This window comes from Primulina huaijiensis, chromosome 3, assembly GCF_012295235.1.
Source record: "Primulina huaijiensis isolate GDHJ02 chromosome 3, ASM1229523v2, whole genome shotgun sequence".
Lineage (NCBI taxonomy): Eukaryota > Viridiplantae > Streptophyta > Magnoliopsida > Lamiales > Gesneriaceae > Primulina > Primulina huaijiensis.
The window spans coordinates 2,521,754-2,547,123 of record NC_133308.1 but is presented as its reverse complement, the minus strand read 5'-3'; the positions used below and the strand labels follow the sequence as shown (position 1 = coordinate 2,547,123).

Genomic DNA, 25,370 nt, shown 5'->3' with positions numbered 1-25,370 from the left:
TGGGGACATGCAATTTTACATGCCGCTGCATTAATTCGCATCAAACCAAGTGCATATCATAAATACTCCCCATTGCAGCTTGCATTTGGTAAAGAACCAGACATTTCTCATCTGAGAATTTTTGGATGTATGGTGTATGTGCCTATTGCACCACCTCAACGAAAGAAAATTGGACCTCAAAGAAAGATTGGTATTTATATTGGTTATGATAGTCCATCAATCATTCGATATCTTGAACCTCAGACAGGCGACGTGTTCACAGCACGTTTTGCTGATTGTCATTTTAATGAGGAAATCTTCCCAATGTTAGGGGGAGACAAGAAACATATCGAAAAAGAAATTACATGGTATGTATCATCATTGTTACATCTGGATCCAAGAACACAACAATGTGAAAAAGATGTACAACAAATTGTGCACTTGCAAAGAATAGCAAATCAAATATCAGATGCATTTACAGATACAAAAGGGGTAACTAAATCATATATACATGCTGTAAATGCTCCTGCTCGAATTGAAATTCCAAAGAGACAAATTGAACAAAGTCATGATGTCGTAAAACGCCTGAAGCGTTGAAGGCCAGTCGGTTCCAATGATAAAAATCCTCGAAAAAGAAAATTCATAGAGAAACACAATGATCACAAAATAGAGAATGATGTTCCTGAAGAAACACATGATGATTACAGAATAGAGAATGTTGTTCCTGAAGAAACACATGATGATGAAAATGTTCTGTCAGAACCACAAACTGACGAGAATCATGAAATCTCTATTAATTATATTAATACTGGAAAAATATGGAATCGAAAAGATATAGAAGAAATTGATGATATATTTTCTTATAATGTGGCAATCGACATCATAAATGATAATGAAGATCATGAACCAAAATCTTTTGGTGAATGTAAAAATCGGCCGGATTGGATAAAATGGAAAGATGACATCCTGGTTGAATTGGACTCGCTAAATAAACGTAATGTTTTTGGACCTATAGTCCTTACACCTGAAGGTGTAAAACCTGTTGGATACAAATGGGTTTTTATTCGAAAGCGAAATGAGAAAAATGAAATAGTAAGATATAAAACTCGACTTGTTGCACAAGGTTTTTCTCAAAGGCCTGGAATTGATTATGAAGAAACGTATTCTCCCGTGATGGATGCAATTACGTTTCGGTATTTGATTAGCTTGGCAGTATCTGAAAATTTAGAAATGAGTCTTATGGATGTTGTTACAGCTTACTTATATGGATCACTTGATAGTAATATATATATGAAAATCTCTGAAAGATTTAAGATGCCTGAAGCATAAAGTTCAAAACCCAGAGAATGTTATTCTGTGAAATTACAAAGATCATTATATGAGTTAAAGCAATCCGGCCGAATGTGGTATAATCGGCTAAGTGATCACATGATGAAAAAGAGATATGTAAATAATTCAATATGCCATTGTGTTTTCATTAAGAAAACAACATCCGGATGCGTAATTATTGCTGTATATGTTGATGATTTAAACATCATTGGAACAAATAATGAAATTTATGAAGTTGTGTCATACTTGAAGGAAGAATTTGAAATGAAGGATCTTGGAAAAACCAAGTATTGTCTGGGTTTACAAATTGAACAAAAAGAATGTGGAATATTTGTTCACCAGAAAAATTATACAGAAAAGATCCTTAAACGTTTTAATATGGATAAATCAAATCTTTTAAGTACTCCAATGGTTGTTAGATCATTCAACATAGAAAAGGATCCATTCCGTCCATGTGAAGATGATGAAGATATTCTTGGTCCAGAAGTACCATACTTAAGTGCTATCGGTGCTCTTATGTATCTTACAAATTGTACAAGGCCTGATATATCTTTTGCCGTACATTTATTGGCAAGATTTAGCACATATCCAACAAAGAGACACTGGAACGGAATTAAACATATATTCCGTTATCTACGAGGAACGACAGACTTGGGACTTTTGTATTCAAAAGATGCTAATCCAAGCAATGTTCTCCAAACCGGACCGGACCGGCCAGTCGGACCGGTTCAACCGCGAACCGGCCTCCAGACCGGTCCGGAGATAAGTAAAAACCCGGAAAACAGGTTTAACCGGAAAAACCGATTAAAACCCGGTTAAACCGGAAAAACCGGAAAAATTTTTTAACAAATTTTTGCTTTCTGTTTGCTAAACATGTATTATTTTAATTTTTTAAAAATATTTAGATAAAGGTGTTGGTGAAATGCAAGAAACACCTTCTTTGGACTTGGAAGAACTTTTGGATGGTGGGGATGAAGATGATAATGACTACGATAGAACACTTCAAGAATTGGAAGCGGTGTGGGCATCAAAGGATGCAACTTGAAAGTTGAAACTGGATGTTTGATACTTTTTTGTATAAGAACCTTGATGTTTGCTACTTTTTTGTATAATTAAACTTGATGTTTTCTTGGGCACTTAAACTTGGTCATCACTATTTGGTTACATGTTAGATGTAATTTCAATTTTTGAATTTGAAAAGTGATGTTTATTTGGATATTTGTTGTAATTTTCATCTTAAAAATTAAGTAAAAACTATAAAAACATAAATAATCAATATTTTACTATTTTATTTATTATATAAAATAAATAAAATATTAATTTTATTGATCCGGTTCGATCGTTCGGTTGAACCATTTTTTAAGGCTTGACCGATTCGATTAACGGTCCGGTTATAAAAACACTGAATCCAAGTATAATTGGTTATGCCGATGCTGGATTCTTATCTGATCCACACAAAGCACGTTTCCAAACTGGATATGTATTTACTCGTGGAGGCACAGCAATTTCTTGGCGTTCGCAGAAACAAATGCTCGTAACAACTTCATCAAATCATGCCGAGATTATTGCACTACATGAAGCAAGCCGTGAATGTGTGTGGTTAAAATTAATGACCCAACATATCCAAATCTCATGCGGATTATCATTCGACGAGAAGCTTGTGATACTATATGAAGATAATGCTGCATGTGTTGCTCAAATGAAAGAATGATACATAAAATGCGATAGAATTAAACATATTCCTCCTAAGTTCTTCGCATTCACCAAAGAGCTTGAGAAGAATAAATGTATTGATGTTCGTCACATTCAATCAAGTGAAAACTCATCAGATCTCTTCACAAAGGCACTTCCTACGACAATATTCAGAAAGCACATATATAATATTGGGATGCGCAATCTACGAAATTTGTGAAGAATTGTTCGTGTCAACATGAGGGAGAGTTTACGTGACTGCACTCTTTTTCCCTTACTATGGTTTTTATCCCAATGGGTTTTTCCTAGTAACGTTTTTAACGAGGCATTATAAAAACACGTAATGAAGACAATCATTATGATTATCATCACAAGGGGGAGTGTTGAAAAATAATATTTAAAATGTGTGTATTGAATATTTGAATGTTGAAAATTAGATAAAATTAGGTGTTGAATATTGAAATTTGTGTGTGATGATGAAGGTAATGATGTAATTTATTTTTGGATTATTTGTAAAAATTTTCTATAAATAGATCTCTCATTTGTGAAGAAAATTACAATTGAGTTGAAAGAAAAATATTATAAAGTGTGTAGTGTGATAATTTTGAGAGTTTGCGATTTTTACTTTTTACCGTAAATTTTTACTTTTTCACAACAATATTAAATATATTAACACACCATATGTTCCGGATTACTCGAGATCGTTGGAGTTACCATTTTGGTCTAGCTATTACAATTTTAACAAAGCAATATATATGTACAAATTTAATTTAATGTACTAATTGGTACTTTCAACGCATCTCATCAATCTTTCTCCCTCGAAAGCTCAAATTAGGCCCGATATAATTAATATTTGGGTCGAATTAAATCGGGTTGGACCCGTGTTTATTTAGTACTTTTTTATTGGGCCTAAAATGGGCCCACAAGCTAATTTTTAATATTTAAATCAATTTATTTGTTTTGTCAAATTCACTTGAAAATGTATTTCAAATTCTTGATAGTTATTTTTTAAAGTTGTGTTGATTTCAAATATCTATCAACACATAGTCATTTCAAATAATTTTTTCGAATCCAAATCTTTTTATACAAACACAACCTTAAATTTTTATAGTTTGCGAGTCAATATGTACATGTAATGACGCCATTTTTGCGACTCTTTGAGTGCTAATTAAAGTCATTGATTTTTGTTCAAATACCATTAGATGTTATGAAACTAAAAATTTTACCATTGTACATTATACAATGAAATCCATATTCGACATTATTGTGTAGCCGTCGAGTCGATTTTCAATATTCAACATGCGATAAAATTTCATATATATTTCGCGACAAGACGACACAAAATCTTAAATTTAGAAGCCGAAAAAACCACGATAGAAGGCGAAATATCCGATTTTATTTATACAATGTGTGCAGCCAGCCTCTCACAGTAGTTGGTGGTGTGTACAAAATGTTGAAAATAGCAGGTTGGCTGGTCAATGGATTTTCAATTTAAGATTTAATTAAATGACCATATGTTTGTTATAATTGAACTGTTTGGTAATTATTAGTATATGTAGGTGTGAGTTTGCATTTATTTTACATACTACGGGTCTTGAATTAAAGTTTCACGAGATTTGAATTTTCTTTCTAATAATATTTAAATATATAGTTTGAATATTTTTCCCTGATTAACGTGGATCCATGCTTGGAAATATATTGAAAATCGAGTGGGATATTCGTGGTCTTCAGTGGAATAATCAAACATTGCCTCATTAAAAAAAATCGAAAAGAAAATTTGAGTTTGTTTGTTTGTTTTTTTTAATGAACAAAATCTATGTTCTTCATATCTTATAGATGGGTCCACAATGATTAGTTCAAATTAGATTTGGGATTCCTGGCCTATCTTCAGCCAAGGTGGAAGGCTTATCACGGATCTAAGTACTCTCCTGTAAATACCAGATTTGAGTGTATAATTTATTCATTCAATATATTGTTTTTCAGCACCATCCTTAGCTGCTCTCCCCTTATATCCCCAGTCTCTAACTTGAGAATCGGAGAGCTACGTCGGGATACCCTCTCGGCCACTTCTAACTGTCTTTTTCGTGATTTCAGGCTTAGAACTAATTCGAAGCCTACGCTGGACTAGCGTCACCTGCTGGAATCGGACCTTAAATTTTCAGTGAGTATCAATTCTATTTGTACATCGAGTTGCTAATAAATTATCGGTGGCCACTTCTTTTCATATAAATGTCGAATCCTTTGTTTTGTAATTCATTTTTCAGTATTTATGCTTCGTAAAATTATCAAATTGATATTTGATGATCGAGTTTTCAATTCATTTATTTGTATTATTAAATAGTAAATACCAAATACTTGCACTTACGATTTCAGAAGTGGAGTTTAAATCCAATAGGGGAAACTTCATTTACCCAATGTAAAATATTTTAAAAAATAAATAAAATCCCCTATATAAAAAAGAATGGGGAATATTTAACAAAATGACATTTGTTCGACCATGAATTTGAAATATAATTTTGTATGGTCTTTGTTTTTTTTTTTTGAATGTCATTTTTTTAAAAAAAAATTGAAGAAAAAGTGCGGATAAAAAAAAGTTTGATTAAGGTCATTTTTCAAAATATCTCATATAAAATGAGTAAGTTTATAATATGGTTCTCTCAGAGATCTATATCCGTGAGACGTATTGATCTGATTTATTTTTACAAAAAAAATAAATAATATTTTCATTAATTAAGTCGGGTTGACGATCTGTATTAGAAATTGCTAGGGGTTTGATGTCAATTTTTATAAAGAAATTGTTTTAAAACACGGGTGTTTTTGAGTTTTCACATCGGCTAAATGTTATTTGTGTCAAATTTGAAGTCTTTTGTTTATATTCTTATTACGAACAACATTCACTATCTTTCGGTCCGTATCGATAATCCATCGGATTAACATAATAACTTCAAAACCGCGCTAGTCAAGTAAATCGCATTGAGAATGTCCGATAAAGTGTTGGTAGAAGAAATGAAAGTCTTGATCACTTACTAAGCGTTCATCTACTCCACGCAACTCGAACACTCCTGTTTGTGATAACTTGAGTCATTTAAAACTTGGTCAAATATGCCAATTTGATGTGGCTTCTGTACCAAGATTAAATTTGCTCCATTAAAACTTTGAATTTATTTACATTTTTATATTTGTATGTATTAATTGTTTCATAAAGAATAGTAAAAAAAGTACATGTAAATGTAGTCAACAGGGTAAATAATTAAATGCGCATTTCCAGTGTTTAAATTGTGGAACCCCCTTGAAAAATATGGGAACATTCAATTTAGCTCTACCCCCTATCACAAAAGTTCGATTAGAGTGACAAAATAATAATAAACAAAAATGTGTATGTATTAATATATATATAGATCAAATGATATATATACCTTCTCCGCCTTTGGTTCTTGCACAGGCTAGCCCGATAATTGGACAGGTTCCAAGTACTAGTAATACGAGAAGAGGATTTTGAAGTTGGATTTCAGAACATAGATGGATTCTTTAGATAAGTCATTCTTTAACTTTTCACCCTAAGCCTTCGATCTAAATGCAAGAATCTCAGTTATATTATGTTCTTCAAGAATCGTTTTAATTCGAATTATCGTATTTTAAATGACCGATCGATTTGTATTAATATATATAATGATCATATATATATATATATAGAACCGTAATTGTGTTCGTGTTAATTATAATATTAACATACCCAATGAGTTTATCCACCATATAATATATATGACCGTTCATTCTACGTTTTACTAAAAATTATAGCTGCTGATAACAATGTGATTTATATATTTTAAATCGCATAACAACCCAACACCATCTCAATATTCATAGCAGAAATCATCATTGTACCCAAATGAAATATAATTTCCAGACAAATATTTGATAAATTCATGATAAAGAAAGTATGAGATACATAAATAATCTTAAGTACGAGTATATATTGAAAAAATATAGATTATTTATCCAATATGTTTAACGAATATGACATTATAGTAACATATTTTAAATGTATCGAATGTCATGTAAATCATTTTCAAATTTTCTAAAATGACTTAATTTATAGAAAAATATAAAATTATAACAATAATTTGATTATTTTCATCTAATCGTTTTTAAAACATGTGAAATTATATGTGTGCGAGTGCACACGCATATATATAATGGACACGATTAATTCAAACAAGAATTATAACACATTTCCTTTTAAGAGGTTGTTTGAGTTAATGAATTAGATGAGTGTTGACTAGTGATCAAGACGTTCGATTCTTATATCAACATATTCATTGACGAACCTTATATCAACATATTCTTTGACGAACCTGTTAAACATGACAATTTACTTAGCTAGCATGTTTCACAAGTTATTAAGTTAGTTCAGAGATTTACTAAATGTATATATATAGATAACAACAACGAGTTCGCAATTCATAAAATAAAATAAAAAAGAATTATAACATAGTATTTTACAAGGTTGACTTAAATGTAATAGATTAATGGCTTAAACCTAAAGAATCTTCCAGGAGATGATGACGCCGCCACATCTTCCTCTGCTGTGAAAGTAAATATATTTACAGTCTCCGCAAATGAACAAAAGCCAGCCAGACGTGTACATATGATTGCCCCACACCTATGCAAGCCTCCAAGTCCCCAACTCACAATTTCGCAAAAACTGAAAAAAGAGCCACTCAATTTACTGTTTTTCTCCCTAGGGTTTTTGTTTTCCCAGTTCAAACCTTCACTCATTTTCTTTTTTTTCCTTCCTCAGTACACTAGTTGAATCTCGCTCCACCATTTCATTTTTCCTTGCCGTCATGTCCAGTTTGTACCATCAAAACTTGAACTTTTCACCTGCTAGAAGAATCCCTTCTCCGCTTCTAAGGACCAATTCTGATGTTGACAAGTATTTATTTTTCTCTTCATATTTATGCTGAAAGATTCTCGAATCTTGATTCTTGTTGGGAATTTATTAATTCTTTGTTTTGTCTGTGTTGTCGATTGATTGCAGCCAATACTTGACAGAGCTGCTTGCAGAAAGGCAGAAGCTTGGACCTTTTATGCAAGTAGTTCCTATATGTAGTCGACTCTTGGATCAAGGTTTTACCTCTAGATAGATTTTTGGATCTGGTTTTGTAGTTTTAGAAATTTGATTTTAGCTAATTGTTGAGATTTCTCGTGTTTTGATGTGTATGCATGATCCTGTTGGGTTCCCCTGTTTTCAATTTTTTGAACTGGATTGTGGCATTGATTGGGACTAATCATGGTTATTAGTTTCTCATAAGTCATACCCTTGCTGAAGATTGTTATGTGATGAATTTCTAATGATGTTTCAAGATACATTTATATATTAAATTGCTGGCCAAATCAATTAATCAATTTGCTTAGCTGTAATAGAATCCTATTCCTTACTGTTACTAGCATGGAAAGGATTGGTGGTGGTGGTAGCTGGCGTTTTGGTGTTGGGATTTGTTTTCATTTGCTACATGCTATTGAAATTCGAGGAAAGCATTTATTGGAAGATTCTTTTGTTGCGTGTCAAGGAATAGTGAACAAGTTCTTCACAGAATATAGTGATACATGTTACGAATACACACCCTTCACGTGACAGAGCAATGTGTGAGCTATTCTATTGTTTCGCGAGAATGGTAGGTTGAGTGGCACATAGTTGATGGCCTGAAGTTGTAGAAAATGGAGGTGGCATGTTTAACAAGGTAGCATTTTTTCCCTCTCCCTATTGAGAATTATAGGTGTTGTAGTCAGAACCTCGGAGTGTGTTTAAGTGTGTGAACAGTTGAGCTCAAATCAAGGTTTTAAAATTTTCCAGGCTCAATTAAGACCATGAATTTCTGTATCAAGCTCAAGTTTCTCAACGAACTAAATTATAATTTATCGTAATCAAAATCGAAGAAACACGAAGGAATCATATGTTATATTATGAAAAGGTTGAACAATTTTTTTAATAACAAATATAATTAATTATATATGAACATCAATATCATTAATTTTCATCATTATAGTAACTCATCAATGTATGTTATAATTTAATACATAAATAAAAATGTTAAAAAAGCTCACAACCCTGATCACGAGCTCTCGGTTTATCATATAAAAGCTCGAGCTCAGTAAGACTTGAGCTTGAGTCTTACTCCTTTATGTCAAAAGGAATTATCCAGAAGACATCTTTTATGTTTTGAAGCACAATAAGTGTTATTCAGGAGTGCAAAGTGTGATCTATTATTCCTTCTCTTCAAGCAGTGCTATGCAAATTCATACACTTTTTATTGTACAAAGTTATCGGAAATGGAGTTGATGTATAATTAACTATGCGAAATCATCATTATAAGTTGTAACGAGTGTGATTGAGATTTATGAGATGATGGTAAGGGTTCAATTTTCGAAGTTTGCAATGGTATGACGCATTTCGACATCAAACATTTAGTACAAGAAGTCCTGTAATGTATAGAACCAAGTAAATCTCAAAGTATAGTTCTAAATCTCGTCTAATTCTCCTCGTTGCTTAAATATATGAGATCCTTGTTGGTGGTTTCATTCCTCATTCAGATAGAGATCTTTATTTGATTGACAATGAGATTTTTGTTTCGAGTTTAAGATCGCTGAAATGCTATCAATTCTTCAGTTTCATTCTCATGTATGTGATGTATTTAATTTTATTATCATTTTGATGACAGAAATTTTAAAAGTATCTGGAAGATTCTCCAACCAAGGGTTCAGCGATTTTGACAATCTACAGCGCGGTAGCCCGAGTCAGGGAACCTCTTTGGATTTGATGCCAGATATTGGAGGAAAAGGTATTGGTAGCTGGAACGGAAATGGTTGGAGCGGCATTCAAAATGAGGTGAGCTAAGTTTTATTTGCTGTCAAAATTAAAATACTCACATTTTTTCCTTGTATAAAAGATGACTTTTCATCATTATGAAATATCTGGTTCTTCACTAATTCTGTGGATTGCTCCTTGTTACATTTGATGTTACTTTTATATTATTTAAACAAGTTGATGTAAAGTATTCACATTAGTTCTGGAGCTTATGTCACATTATAGACACCAATAGATATGGCGTGCAGTTGGAACATTATTGTTGTGCATGTATCTTTGAAGGTAGAAATCAAAACTTTGGTTGCCCAGACAAGCATTGTTAAAACTGTTTACTGCTCCACCTCAATCAGCAACAGATGCTGACAATGATTATCATTTCTCACAAAATATACGATCAAAGAAGTATGATATATGGATGTTTAGGGGCTAAAGTTTTTTTCTTGCTTGATATATGTTATAAATGTCCAATAGATATTGATATGCGGGGTGTTTTTGGCACACACATGTGGCATACCACGGTGGTTACTTCATACGTCTCTGACTGAATATACTGTGTAGAATAGATAGTAGGTAGATACAGATGTGAAAGTTATTTGGTTGGTTTCTTCATCCAACATATTGCCGTATTTTATAAGTTGATTGATTGACGTTGGTACTATAACTTTTAATTTGCTACCATTGTACATCTAAAAGAAATCTGACATCAATTTCGGAGAATTCATGTCACTAATCAAATTGACAGCATGTCTTACCCAAGTACATGAATCAAATTGTGCTCATATATGCATGTTAATATTACCTCCACCAATAAGCAGTTTCCTAAGTCTAGCTTGATGTCAGAACTATTTGACACCCCATTTGACTGTTTATCTGTGATTTGATTTGTGCAATTCAACAATCACTAAATGATAGTCGATAAGAAAATGAAGCAGTGTTCTACGTTCTTTTTTTCCCTTTTTATATCGTATTCATATTATACTACTGAACTTTCTGAATATTAACTTGGTTTTCCTATATTCTATCATCTCTATGGAGTATAAATGATTTTTACATGATATGTTTCAAGTAGAATTTTGAGTCTGATATTGCCAGAAGCTGACATATTAACCATTTTTTTCCTTTCATCAAATCGCCATGTGCATGGTTTAGGAAGCAAAGTTACCTTGCGATAGAAGAATACTAGCTAATCTACTCGGTGATTTAAACTCATGATCATACTTGCAATTAAAATTTCTCAACTCTTATGCTCTTTTTGATCAAACTTCCGAAGACATAAAAAGTATGCCTCTTCATGGTTGATGACACTTATACGCTGTCATTGTGTTCTTTGTGGAGCAGAGATTAAGTAGACCACAGGGTATGACCATAGACTGGCAATCAGCGCCCGGAAGTCCGAGTTCTTTCACCGTGAAGAGGGTATTACGCTTGGACATACCAGTCGAAAGATATCCAAATGTAAGCTAAGAAAGCCCCCTGCTGAACTTAAGTTCAGCTTTCTTGAACCAAGTGCTAAAAACTAATGACTGTTACGTTCTCTTTGGACAACAGTTCAACTTTGTTGGAAGGCTTTTAGGTCCTCGAGGCAATTCTCTTAAGCGTGTAGAAGCTTCTACTGGTTGCCGCGTCTTTATCAGGGGAAAAGGTTCGATAAAGGATCCTGACAAGGTAAATAATTTTGCTGTTATATTCAGACAGAAACTGTCGGGTGTTTTTGTCAATCTGTCAGGGGTAAACGAAAAAATAATGGCATTTGGTGCTAGGCGTTTGAATTTTTTATACTTAACCCCGCCTCGGCGGTTGAATTTTTTTATACTTACCCGCCTCGCCTCACCCTACCGCCTAGCCCTCCCCATCTCAGGCCGCCTACATTACCGTGGTTCCTAGGCTGTTGAATTTTTTTATACTTAACCGGCTCGCCTAGCCCGCCCCATCTCATCTCGACCGCCTAGCGCCTAGGTGGCCGCCATTTGGAACATTGCGTCTAACTAATTTATTTCCGCATATGGCCCCGCTCATAATCAGTTTGTATGTGATTTTGTTGACGGTCATTAATTCATTATTTATGGTTTAACTGAAGGAGGAGAGCCTAAGAGGTAGGCCGGGATATGAACACTTGAATGATCCATTACATATTTTAATTGAGGCAGAATTGCCTGCCAATATTGCTGATATGCGGTTGAAACAAGCAAAGGAGATTATTGAAGAGCTGCTCAAACCAGTGGTATGTCCAATGCTTTATTGATTTATAAATCATTGTTCAAGGATTAAATGTCCCGCGATATCATAAGTTTCTAGATCTTTGAAACGATAGTCTCTCTTAGCTACCTGCCGAAATTGGTTTGTCATCTCTCAGGACTTGGAAATTCTACAACGAACTTTCAATGAAATTGAATACCATGACATACGACTTCTCCTTTAGTCAAATGGCATGAAAAGACTAAGGTGGTGTTTGCATATATAAAAAAAATGATTATGAATTTTTCATTTACAGGATGAGTCTCAGGATATGTACAAGAGACAACAGCTTAGAGAACTTGCCATGCTGAACAACATCAGAGAAGAGAGCCCCCAACCAACGGGGAGTGTATCTCCCTTCAATTCTGGTGGACTGAAGCGTCCCAAAACCGGCTGGTAATGACATCATGCTATAGTTCCTTCAGAAGCCGGCAATCTCTTAATGCATTTCAAAGTGATGCATGCCTTTGGCCATTGAACAGAGCTCAGCAATCTGGCGAAGGACTTCAGATGCAAGAATCACATGAGACTATAGAAACAATGGTTAGAAGTAACAACGCCATTCTCTGTGGCTGTTTATTATTGTTAAAAGTAGACTAGTAGGATGATTATTGGATTTATTTGTTTTTAATCTTTATTTTGCAATGTTTTTGCCAAACCAATGTTGGTGATGTTTGTTAGCAAGTATTATTCTGTATTATGCTACACATATATAGCCTTTTGCCTTTAAGGTTGAATTTTCGATTGCATCTTCAGGCCTCTCCATTTTCTTTTGTTATTTCTCTTTTGTGTTTGTGTGTTTGTGTTTGTGTGTGAATCATATTTTGCATTTATATTTGTTTGTCTGAAAGAAATCAACACCATCAATTTCTCACATTCCTTCAACAATGAAACATTGGTGGAAAAGTGAGAACCGGTGGCTCGTTATACATTAACGTAATTATCAAATGCTTGAAAGAACACCAAAGAAGAATGGGTTTAGCCATGTGCATCTGATACAACAAAGAAAAATCCTCGAATGCATCAGATATTACTAAACCAATTAATTTGTAAACTATATCCAAATTCGAGTCAAGAAAGCCATTAGGCGATCACCCTTAAAGGAACAAGAAATCTGAAGTTTATCTGAAACATGCATGTGTGAACCTTTAAATGCTAAGAAAAACATGCGATGTGGCTGTAAGGTAAATGGGACGGTACTGAAGTTCCGAAGAACACATCAAAGCAAACATCTTTCGTGACACATACTATTAAATTGAAAAAACAAGCAACCGAGCTAAAGCAAACAATTTCAAAGGTTGCCATTAAATACGCTAATTTAATTTACAGAGAACACGAACTACTCCTGCTTGATCTGCAATGACTTAACATTATTCATCACTCAATTAAATCCTCAGACAAGAAAGCTCTTCCTGGTTTACGGTTTGCCAATCGCCCATGACATCCCAGAAGCTGCAAATTTTGAAATTTCAAGTACATCATAAAAATGCTCGCGTAAAGAATATCAACCAGTATATTACCACAAAGAAATTAGGATAAACAAACAAACAAAAAATGCAAAAATATATATAGAAATTATGCCAGTTATCTCATAGGCATCACCATACTTTTGCATTGACACCATCAGGTAAAATCTTATTCTCCGATTTCCACTTGATATAATCAGTGCGGCTGAATTTAGTGAACCCCCTGCAAATTAAGACGGAAAATATAAAGCATAAACTGCAAACATTATAATTACAATTAAAAAAATAACATCCTTTAGAGAGAATCCATCAGTAGGAAAAATTCAGTAGGTCCAGTGATCCAAATAAGACACACATGAACCAACAAATCAGCTTACCACTTCCTGCTGACAATAATCTTTTGACGGCCAGGAAACTTGAACTTAGCACGACGCAATGCCTCCTGAGCATGGTGGCTGTTACCGTTTTTGCAACGGACAGATAAAAGGACTTGACCAATAGCCACAAGAGCACATACACCCTGAGGCTTTCCAAAAGCACCCCTCATGCCAGTTTGAAGCCTATCAGCTCCAGCACACGATAACATTTTGTTGATGCGCAACACATGGAATGGATGCACCCTGACTCTCAAATGGAAAGCATCTTTTCCTGCAAACTTGGTCATGTACTTGTTGCATGCAATGCGAGCAGCCTCAAGTGCCTCACTTGACACGTTCTCCTTCTCCCAGCTAACCAAGTGCACACAGTATGGGAATTCATCCACTCCCTTTTTCTTCATGCCCACATCATAGATCCTGATCTTGGGATCTGGTACACCACGGCAGTACCGTGATTTTGGATATGGCTTGTTCTTGATTTGGCGGTAGCACCTTGCAGGCCCTACATGCATGCACGATTCAACCCAACAGAGTTACACCAACAGCAATCATGGCTACACTCAAGGTACCCATGCACTAACGCAGTTACCATGTCCTAAAGTATTTTATTTCACATACAAGTTCCATAGGCATACTAAATGAAAAAACTCAGAGCACTATCACAAATAAAAAACACTATCCCTATCAAAATTCGTCTTTACATAACCATAACCAACACTCATCACAACCAGGTTTTAACCAAAGCAGCTATGATATCACTACAACAACATAGTTGATGCAAACTTGGTGTTCGAAGATTAAAAAAAAACTCAGAGCATACAACTCACTTTGCTGAGATATATTTAAAATGAAAATAGAATCAATGAAAGAACTTATAAACAATCTAACAAGTTTAGTCTGTAAATAAATCCCAGAAAGGAACTGCATAATCTCAATCCTTAATATCCCAATCAATAATTAAATAAAAAAAGAGAACCAAACCAAAGGTAAAAAAAAAGATGCATGATAACATCATGATCCCATGAAAGCCCCCGCATTTTTCGATAATACAAAAATATGGATCCAAAAATAGCAAAAAACAGAAATAAATCGATAGATCCAGACATCAGAAGCGCATAATCATACTATCAACCAAACATCATACCACTCATCACCTTTTGAGCTATATTTCAGATAAACGAATTGAGCGTATATATATTGATAATTACTCTTTCAAATGCCAAATCAACGAACATATATCTATGAAAAGCAACTTACTTCGTCCCATGGCGAGGTGCTGCAGGTGGAGAGACGATATAATTGAAACGAAACCCTAGAGCGGCTATATATCTATGTGGAAGCAAATGAGGGAAATGTTAAGTGCTCACTCATACTTATGGGCTCGTCATATCAATTAGGATGGCCCGGTCTATCTAAATATTGGGCCGTCAAGAAACTTCTTAATTTGGGCTTCAATTGTGCTTCAGTAAGAATCAGGACATAAATAGGTTCACCTGAGTTTACCCAATATTTTTTAGTATTAAATTTTTTTTTTTAAATGATACATCAGTTTCATCTACCACCTTAAACTATGATAAAATATCATTTTAACTGAGAGTGGAAAATATAAATTATATTTTAAAAAATTTCTTCATTAAAAAAATAACCTCTCAAATTATTTATTGCATCGTTTTTCTATGTCTTTACTTTATAGTGTATATTGTTCTTATTCAAATATTCCATCTTTTTTATGTTCGATATCATGACTTTGGATATTGCAACTGAATCATAAAATCATTTATTTAAATTAAAATTATTATGAAATCACATTTTTAAATTGATGATAAACTTATATATATTGCATTTCTGAATTCAACTGAATCCGAGTTAGAACATGATGGCCGTGTAAAATGCTTGAGAAACACAAAACTAAGCACAAAAATAAATATCCTATATTAGAATCAAAACAAACTAAAACAGCTAAGCTACAAATGATGTACAAATATATGCAACACAAATTTAGATGGTATTGATCATACTATGTAAAAATCCATCCATGGAGCCGTAGTCGTCACCTCGGTATAACGGTGGGGAAGACGCCGCTGACAAGCTCGTTACCTGAGACATCTTGTGAGAAGAAAGGAACTTTCGAGGAAGAAGCTGAAGAAGCCGGAGTTTCAAACTTTCCAGGATCAGTGACTATGGATTCTGTTATCTTGGTGTCGGATTCGGGCATCATATACCATATGTTCTCAAGTTCTCTGACAACTTTGGCCATGGACGGTCGGGCATCAGGGTCATCTCGGCAACAATTTAGAGCCAGATTCACGAACTTCTCCACGCACTCGGAAGGATAAGATCCCATCCGTTCATCAATGACAGAGAATATCACGCCTGAACTATATGCGACGTTGACCTGATGCAGACGAGCAAATGCTTAGCGTGTGTGCATACAAATGAGATTCTTGTTGTACATCATAATTTTGGCTGTTGAAAATTGTGAAAAGTGGAAATGATAGTGTGTTGAAGATAATTTAAGTTCTATCATGGCTGAAAATTATAATTTCACAAAGGCTGAAAATTCGTCATAAAAGTGAGACAAACATTCAATTGTTTCTAATTTTTCTAAGAAAAAAAAGGTTCAGGCAACCACATGTCAAAGAAAATAATGGATGAATAGCAAATCAGTGAGATTTCACGGTAGCAATTATGCTGGAGAACACTTGAGCAACATAAATGATGCTCTTCATTATATGCCTTGAACTGTAATCTGCGAAATGGCATATTACCTCCCTGACGATGTTTTTGCCATGAAATATTGGATGCATCCCAGTTAAGAGCTCAAAAAAGACGACCCCGAGGCTATAAACATCACTTTTGTCAGTCAATTTTTGAGTAAGAAAATATTCTGGATCAAGGTATCCCTGCAGTAATCAGGCAACGACAAACATATATGAGGAACATGATCGAATAATATATATACAAATGTGTGTGATTTTGTGTTTATATCTTTGAGCTAGCTCTTCTAATTGTTCTTACTGGTGTCCCTTTAACTACTGTAGAAACATGTTCAGGCATGGCTCCTTCAAGCTCCGGTAATGGAGCTAGTCGAGATAATCCAAAATCAGCAACCTTGGCAATAAGCTTAGAGTCTAATAATATGTTGCTCGACTTGATATCCCGATGAAATATTGGAGGGTTGGCTTCTGCATGAAGGTAAAGGATGCCTCTGGCCGAAGCTAACGCAATTCTTACTCTCGTAGCAAAATTCAGGGGCACTTTAGACTTACCTGTCATATCAAGGCACCATATAACTTTTAGCAAAATCAACCATAGATAATTGTGGACCAACAGAAAAGTAGCAAAAACTCCACTTCATAAATTACCAGATAGGTGGTCCCTCAAGGTGCCACTACTCATGAACTCATAAACCAACATCTGCACCATGAAATGCACAACAAATATGAGAATTTAACTCATATAGAAAGATTTAACAGCTTGTGATATGAATGAATCAAAAGAACTAGGAGAATCACAAAGCTTGGGGAACATAAATAAAGACTTGTAGGTCTTAAGCCTATCAAATCCTGTTGTCTATATGTTTGGGTTCTAAGTTTAAAACGACACATAAGTTAATTAGCAAACTAAACCTTAAGAAATCAAGTTATAGCTGGAGAAGCCTTTCCCGTGTAAATTATATTTTGCCTTAAAAAATCCTGATTTTCATCGGACATTCGAACTGACTCTGGACTTTCGTCCATTAGCTAGGTTTGGTAAGTATAAAAACGTGAACTTGGTACCTGTTCACCTTCTTCATCACAATATCCGACCAAAGATACCAGGTTTCTATGATGCAACCTGGACAATAGGTCTATTTCTGTCAGAAACTCCTTTTCACCCTGTAGCGATCCCTCCTGAGCACGCTTTATTGCCACTACTGTTTCATCAGCAAGAACACCTCTATAAACTTTTCCATAACCTCCCTCTCCAACCTGGCTCGAGCTATTAAAATTATTTGTTGCCAATGCCATTTCTGCGTAAGTGAAATCTTTCACGCCATCAATTTTTTTGGAGATCCTAGCAACTGAAATGTTTGCAATGATTTATTAGTCTTAATGAAGTTGTCAAACGATATAGGCAATGAATCAATCACAAAAACTTCTCTCCCCGAACTCAACAGGGGTAGCATTGCACCCACTAACACAACCAAAAAGCCAGAAAAAGAGGGAATACTCACGTAAGCGTCTCTTTGAAGATGTGTGCATTCTCTTTAAGTACCGCCTTACGAGAAGGAGTGCCACAAGCGCTGTTAGAGTAATTGTACCAGCTATTGTCCCAAATATAATGCCTACTAATGCACCCTTGCTTATGCCGGATGATGATCTGGGAAAATCTGAGAAAGAAAACCAAAAAAGGAAATAAGTAACAGCTCTAAAAAATTACGAAAGCGAAGATGACTGCTCTTAATTATATTAAAAGTATGGCTGCTTTTATTAACTTCATAAAAACAATGTTTTAGTTCATCAGAAAACAATCAAACCAATTCTCACAGCAGAGGCAAAATTTCTTGAATCCATGCTTTCGTATTATCCGAATGTCTAAAAACATATCGTAGCTGGAAAACAGACGTACCATCTGGATAAAGATCAGAAAGAGTGAAATTGAGAAGCTCAAAAGGTCCAAACACTTCATTATCAGGAATCATCCATCCACCAAACAATCCACGAATACGTAGGATTTCGGTCCTGTTAAATAACCGAGCACTGTTGTTGATATACAACGGAAAAATCTTTAGGTACATTCTGAGACGAGGACCCTTTTGCCATGCAAGGGAATCGATATCAAGCTGATAGATATCCAACCCAAGCCCTGAACTTAGGTAGACCTCAAATGCTTTGGCATATGGAAGAAAATCTGAGAACCCAGGACTCTTCAATCGATATCCAACATATAGTGGAGCAGCACAAAAGCAACTGTTGGTAAGAGATACTGGCGCATACTCATATGGAGGTGGGCATGATTGAGGATCACAAATTTTGACACTTCCAAAGCCCGAGGTATTGCTGAAATCTACATAACGACCCACACAAAATTGACTCAGGTTGCTACTTGAGCATGCGGGATTTCCTTGAAGCCTGAAATTGTTAAGCGGTATAAATGGAAAAGGAACCTCAAATTTCTAAACTTGTATTTATTCAAGAAAAACATCAATTTAAGAAGGTATACAGATTCAACATTTGAAAGCTATACAAACGACAAACCCGATGGAAACATTTTGAGGGACGAAAAGATTGCCCGAAATATTTGAAAACTCGTTGAACGCAAAATCCCTGCAATGCCAGCAAGTACACATTAAAATATTAAAACCAAGAATACCTTTCAGTCTAGTGATAATAGAGAGATCATCATACAGAGGAGGGGCCTTACAGAAGAAGTCTCTCAGTCTCGTTTAAAATTCGATTTTGCCAGATGGTTGATGGAACAGAACCACTCAGGGAATTATTTGCAAGTGACCTACACCCAAGAAGTTAAATTATTTTACGATGTAAAAAAAAGATTGATAACTCTGAGATACATAGGGGATTTTTGAACTAAATAGACCAGAAAACAAGAGATTTTTCAAGATAAACTCCATCAAATAAAGAACATGAAATTGATGGAAAGTTGATGAAGCCTCACAATTTCTGTAGAAGAGGAAGCCTTGAAAAGCTGGCAGGAATGGTTCCATTCAGCTTATTGTTCGAGAGATCACTGCAGAGTAGGAAAAAAAGGTCCAACAGCGAAGGTATTTGCGTGTTCTTAAAAAAGGGAAAACGTGAATGTCGCTTACATGGTTGTGATATTTTCAGATAGAGCACCTGGTGGTATAGAACCATTAAGCTGGTTCCAGCTCAAATCTCTGCAATTCAGCGCACCCAATTAGAGAAAGAGATAAAACCTCATTTACTTTTCCGGTCATGATTCTAGGTACTGATCCATGCTCACTATGATCAACTCCATAAGCCACATGGGTATCAATGTTTAAATAGGCTTAGGACCAAATTATTTACAATATGTAAACTAGTCGGTTTTTTCTTGTAGGCGAATCACTCATATATTTGCATATTAGCCAACAAATAGATATATGAAAACCATACTAGCACCTTCTGAACCTATAACAATATGAGAGCCACTTGCAGCAGGACTCCAAAAGTTAATAACAGGTCAAAACTACTAGATAAAAGTAGCGAAGTCCAGAGTAGGAATCAAGTTTAATGAATATCTACTTACATGTAAGCAATATCAGGCAAATTGCTCCAATCAGGAATAGGTCCTTGCAAACTGCAGTTCCTTAGACTCCTGATATATCCAACAAAACCAAATTGTTATCAACATTACCTTGCACTAGTTCTCAATGTGCCCATATTCTTCAGAAGCATCAAATCTTTTGAAAGGAAGACAAAGCAACGTAACATTATGTGTTGTCCAAGTTAACATATTGAACATTAGACTCTTTTGGAGAAGTTGAATCGAGATATTTTTTTTCCGAATTACAGAAAATTGTAAAAAAAACCGGAAGATCATTTACCATTCACAACTGCAATAAAAATAAGTGTAGCACAGACAAAATTTAGCAACACATTCATTCACTTACAACTTCAACAGACGAGACATGTTGCCGTATGTAGCAGGTATCGTACTTCCTTCAAAGTTGTTATTATCGAGCTGGCTGAAAAACGAAAGAAAGAAAAGAGAAGGTTGACAGAAGTAAACATAGAAATAGAAAATGATGCACCTCAGTTATACTCCAAGTTTTTCATCAAATAAAGATCCAGAAATAGAGTAAAAAAAATTTTCTTTCACCACAGAAATATTAAAAACAAAAGTGAAATGAGGAAGGACCAATAGAAGATAGTAATGAGAAATAACATTAACTACATGGTGATTTAATAGGGATTCAAATTCTGGAGCTAGGAATTACTCTATGTACCATACTCAATTAGGAAACAAACAGTAGTTGATGACCATACAGGTTTACTACTGATAATACAAACAATATTTATACCATGCATCATCAGTCATTAGTTGTGTAGCGTACCGAAACAGCATAATGACAAGTGACAGCTAGATCAAAAAAAATCTGCAATGTTGCACGAGGAATAACATTTTAAGGAATATGATGCATACATGATTTTCAGACGTGGTGTTTCAGACAATTGAGGCGGAAGATATCCTGATAAATTGTTATTATCGAGCAACCTGAAGAAAATTTTATGCACGTGTGTAAAATAATCTTCAAATGCCACAAAATTGATTGAATAAACAAATATCAACTCACAAGTGAATAAGAATCGGAAGTCGATACAAATCTGGGGGAATTTGTCCGCTGAGTAAATTATTATTCATATGGCTGCTCAGAATGCAGAGAAAGAATTATATGAAGCAAAAACATAGCCATCACACACATCAGTTTCAATCGCTCAAAAAGTTTTAATGGTCTGAGAAGATAAACTTCGCGAGGATGCATAAATTATAAACAAAAAGAAATAAATCATTACAAGTGTCTTGCTTTGCTCAAGTTAGCAAATGAAAGTGGTATCTCTCCTGAAATCTGATTTTGATCAATTTGTATCCTATCCAAGTTTGAAAGGTTACCAAGCTCATGTGGTAGGGAACCTGTTAGTTGATTGCCATTCAGAAGCCTGCAAATATGACGTGGAAACAACAGTCAAGACATGAAATTTGATCCGCGCCTCTTATAAAGGACGGTTTTAAAAATCCCAGAGAGCAACTTTCATGATTTGAATTTTGCTGTGCTTTTTTATATGATTTCGACATTCTATGTCTTTGTGGCACATCATAAACTTAAACGAACTCATCTACATGACCCTCTATCAGACCATGGACAAAGTAGAACAAGTGCATCTGGGAAAAAGAAACATTGAACAAAGAGCCATTACAACTCACAAAAGTTGTAATGTTGATATGTTGCCTATCTCCTTTGGTATGAAACCAGTTAAGTTGTTCCACATAAAATCTCTGCAATAGAAATAACGTAAAGTTGTTATAAGTTTCACGAGCCTTATCTTAATGCCAACTTTAGTGATCCAAATTTCTGAAGTGCTGTATAATGTAATGGGGTGTGAATATTTTACTCACAGTATCGTCAAATTAGATAAAAGTCCAAGTTCTGGTGCTAAACTTCCCGATAGATTCAAATTTAATAAGAACCTGTTCAGAATAATAAAAACATGTAACACATTCTCTGAAATGCAAGGTAGTATGTGAAAGAGAAGCTATTCTGTAAGATAACATTTGATGCCATGAATTTGTAATGCAAGGTCTGGAAAGTTATTAGACGTACAGTTCTTTAACATGAAAATAACCATCCTCCAATGGCGTATCATAGCAGTTGATCCCACTCCAATTAGAAGTACATGGATCCCCGCGCTTCCAGCCATCGAGTTTTCCATGATCAACCAAACTATTCTTGATGGATCGCAATGCATTCACTGCACAAAGCATGAAATTCTATCATTTCATCAAATATTATATGACTTTTTGTTTCTACATTCACCGGTGTCACTAATTCAAAGCATGGATCATCCTGAGTTTCAGGATCAAAATAGTAACAAATGACACTATACATCGACATTCACCATTAGGACAAATAAACAGCAACATATGAGATATGCAAATGCCTTTAATGCTTGGACTTTAAATGGTCATACATCAAACTACCACCCGTCAATATATACTGTACCGTCGATCCCTAAACCAGTCACTCTACATTCTTACATTTACTACAGTACAAAGCCAGACTCCTAGACGGGTAAAATTGCAGCGTCTCCAGCTCTTTTCAAAAAAGCCAACATCAAGGAAAACTATTGCATAAATTGAATAGGATGGAGATTTACATCACCCACCACAGGACATATAATCAGAATACATCACTAATACGAGAACATATGAATATAACAAGAAGGATGATATCAAATGGAGAAGTTACCTTCTTTTGGATCCGTTAATTGGCTGTCAGCAATAAGAAACAAAGACAAACACAAAGCTACACTCAATCCAATCTTTGCAGAAGTCAACTGGGACATCCCAAGATTCGCCATTTATCAGATATTATCAAAATTTTCTACAACATATATCACCCACCTGAAATAGCAATCAATAAAAATCAAAAGTTTACACACAAATTAACACAACCTCCAATAAGACAATCAAAACCACAGACACTTCATAACCAAAAACAAAACTAGTCAAGCTCCAAATCACAGCAGAGAAAAAACAGCTCTTGAACGACGAACAAGCCAACCAGTGAACCAGATCAACCTTTCAAAAGAAAACCAATGGTATCATATAGAATCCCGTAATTTCAAACTACAAAAGAAACATATCAAGTAAAAATACTTGCGAAATACTTACATGAGAAGGTGGTATTTTTGGTAGGACCAGAAAAGTGGGTTTGAAAATTGATGAAACGAAAAGCAGTATGAAATAAATAAATAAGCCCGAGTAACTGGTCTGTCATCGGAGCGGGTAACCACGTAGGTTGAATATATCTCTGTTGATGATGAATGATGAGGACAGCACCCATCTCTTTCATTTGTTGAGGCTTCAACGTTGAATACTACCAATAATATATGACCATGTACATGTATGTACACACAATAATCAAGCAGGCGTTGGTCCTTTTTTAATACAAAAAATATATTTAAACGTAGTAGTGGCTGCCTTCATTGACTTATTCTTCATAATGTACTGCATTTAAGCTATCTTTTACTACAAAAAAATGGGAACATTCTTATTTTTTGGCATTTAAATTAAATAATGGTTAGACTATTGACTTCGTCATATTTTGTTTAGATTTGTAAATTGCTTGAGACAAAAGATAGCATTGAAGCACTTAATTTATAGAAAACTAGTTGAAGATGAATCAAAAGTTTCTTCGATGTCTCAAAGTGTTTGTCTAACATACATGTTTCACCTGATTAACATGATTTGCAGCCTCGTATGTTAACATATGGTTTATCAGATATGTAATATCAAACCAACCCGAGGATAGAGGTTATTTTTACATAGTTATTTTAACAAAAGTGACTAGGTTTGTTTATTAGTTTGTTTACGCCACCTTAGTTTTTGTATTTAATTGCGCGCGACAAACTAGTCGAAGAATAGTCGCGTTTTATTTAAGAATATTGCCAACTTCATGGTTAGACTTTGACCTCATCCATCTCTGATTATTAACGGCCAGAAAGCTGTCGAATTTGATTTTGATGCATTAAATACGACATTTGAAGGAAAAGTAAAATAACACGTATAAATATGTTATAAATTGTGTATTATAATAATATATGAAACAAATATAATAAATCATGTGAACACATAAAGTCATGTTTCATTGATAATAAATGGGTTGCGTGTCAAAAGTAATGATTTTATATTTAAATTATTGGTGTCTGGATTTTAATTCTTGTTTTTTTTTTTTTTTTATTTTCTATTTCAGGGAAGGAAGACTTGAACTTTAATCATTATAATAGAGGCAAAAGTAGTGAGACCGCTAGGCCAATTGGCCGGTCTCGATTTTGATTCTTGTTAAAAATGAGAAATGAAGCTTTCATCTTATATGTTTATTACTTTGTAATTTAAGTTATATATATGGTCAAAATTGAATTTGGTCTCATTTTTTTAATTTTTTTATAATATAAATTTTTTCATTAGAAATGTTGAATACCGATTAGGTATCGTACGTGTGAGATTTGAGTCGGCGTCAACTCAATGTTACATTAGGAAAATGACTAATTTTTTTAAAAAAAACATAGATAAAAATAATAAAACAATGCTGAAATTTTAAAAATATTTATTAATCAACATTACAGTTTTCAATAAATATCATAGAATGTATGGCGCAAATATACAAAGAGCCTGTGCTCCAAAAACTCGTGGTTAATGGTCCTTTATATGAAGGGTTTTTTTTAAAACTAATTTAATTTTAAATTTTTTTTCAAAAATAATGTAAAAAAAAAACATTTTCAAAACTACTGTAATCCGCGTTTACGGAGCGCAGACGCTGCTCACATGGAGCAGTGTCCGCGCTTCGTAAGCACAGACGCTGGTCCACGTAATCGACGGAATATTTTAGCGACGGAATATATATAACAACCGTCGCTAATTAGCGACGGTTTTTGAAACCTTCGGTAAAATGGAAACAGCGACAGATTATAAACCGTCGCTAATTTTAGCGATGGTTTCAAACCGTCGCGGCGATTATGAACCGTCGCTGATTAAACCGTCGCTAAATGCCAAAATACACCTACCACACATAATTGTATCAACAGCGTGCACATGTATGCCGCGGATAATTTTGAACTTTCAACGGCTTGCAATTTTGCAGCGTGCAATATACACTGCAAAAAACCATTTTTGTTGTAGTGAAGACAGAGAAAAAAACAAACA

General features: G+C 34.5%; 3 protein-coding genes across 5 annotated transcripts; 1 reads left to right on the top strand and 2 right to left on the bottom strand.

Annotated features, from left to right (window-relative positions):
- The first annotated feature begins 7,635 nt into the window (after positions 1-7,635).
- On the top strand, positions 7,636-12,854 carry LOC140973023 (KH domain-containing protein At2g38610-like). Of its 2 annotated transcripts, none has more exons than XM_073435547.1 (7): positions 7,636-7,936; positions 8,042-8,130; positions 9,723-9,889; positions 11,207-11,323; positions 11,417-11,533; positions 11,946-12,089; positions 12,360-12,852. In XM_073435547.1, exons 1-7 carry the CDS (start codon positions 7,848-7,850, stop codon positions 12,501-12,503), a joined length of 867 nt encoding a protein of 288 aa, XP_073291648.1. In that variant the 5' UTR covers positions 7,636-7,847; the 3' UTR covers positions 12,504-12,852. The 2 variants fall into 2 exon arrangements, with proteins under 2 accessions (XP_073291648.1, XP_073291649.1); XM_073435548.1 differs by having other exon boundaries at positions 7,751-7,936; positions 11,204-11,323; positions 12,360-12,854.
- A 449-nt stretch (positions 12,855-13,303) lies between these two features.
- LOC140973022 (large ribosomal subunit protein uL16-like) lies at positions 13,304-15,264 on the bottom strand. Its single transcript, XM_073435546.1, has 4 exons — positions 15,204-15,264; positions 13,947-14,448; positions 13,711-13,792; positions 13,304-13,555 (listed from the first exon to the last, which is right to left on the bottom strand). The coding sequence occupies exons 1-4, from the start codon at positions 15,211-15,213 to the stop codon at positions 13,481-13,483; spliced, it is 669 nt and encodes a 222-aa protein (XP_073291647.1). The 5' UTR covers positions 15,214-15,264; the 3' UTR covers positions 13,304-13,480.
- Positions 15,265-15,784: 520 nt separating this feature from the next.
- LOC140973021 (probable LRR receptor-like serine/threonine-protein kinase At1g06840) lies at positions 15,785-23,568 on the bottom strand. Of its 2 annotated transcripts, none has more exons than XM_073435543.1 (21): positions 23,340-23,568; positions 22,915-23,246; positions 22,270-22,417; positions 22,065-22,136; positions 21,873-21,944; positions 21,464-21,607; positions 21,244-21,315; positions 21,093-21,164; positions 20,560-20,634; positions 20,196-20,264; positions 19,756-19,824; positions 19,605-19,676; positions 19,353-19,439; positions 19,187-19,255; positions 18,558-19,060; positions 18,163-18,318; positions 17,726-18,009; positions 17,312-17,363; positions 16,965-17,215; positions 16,715-16,849; positions 15,785-16,341 (listed from the first exon to the last, which is right to left on the bottom strand). In XM_073435543.1, exons 2-21 carry the CDS (start codon positions 23,024-23,026, stop codon positions 15,997-15,999), a joined length of 2,859 nt encoding a protein of 952 aa, XP_073291644.1. In that variant the 5' UTR covers positions 23,027-23,246; positions 23,340-23,568; the 3' UTR covers positions 15,785-15,996. The 2 variants fall into 2 exon arrangements, with proteins under 2 accessions (XP_073291644.1, XP_073291646.1); XM_073435545.1 differs by having other exon boundaries at positions 22,915-23,069.
- Positions 23,569-25,370: the final 1,802 nt, after the last annotated feature.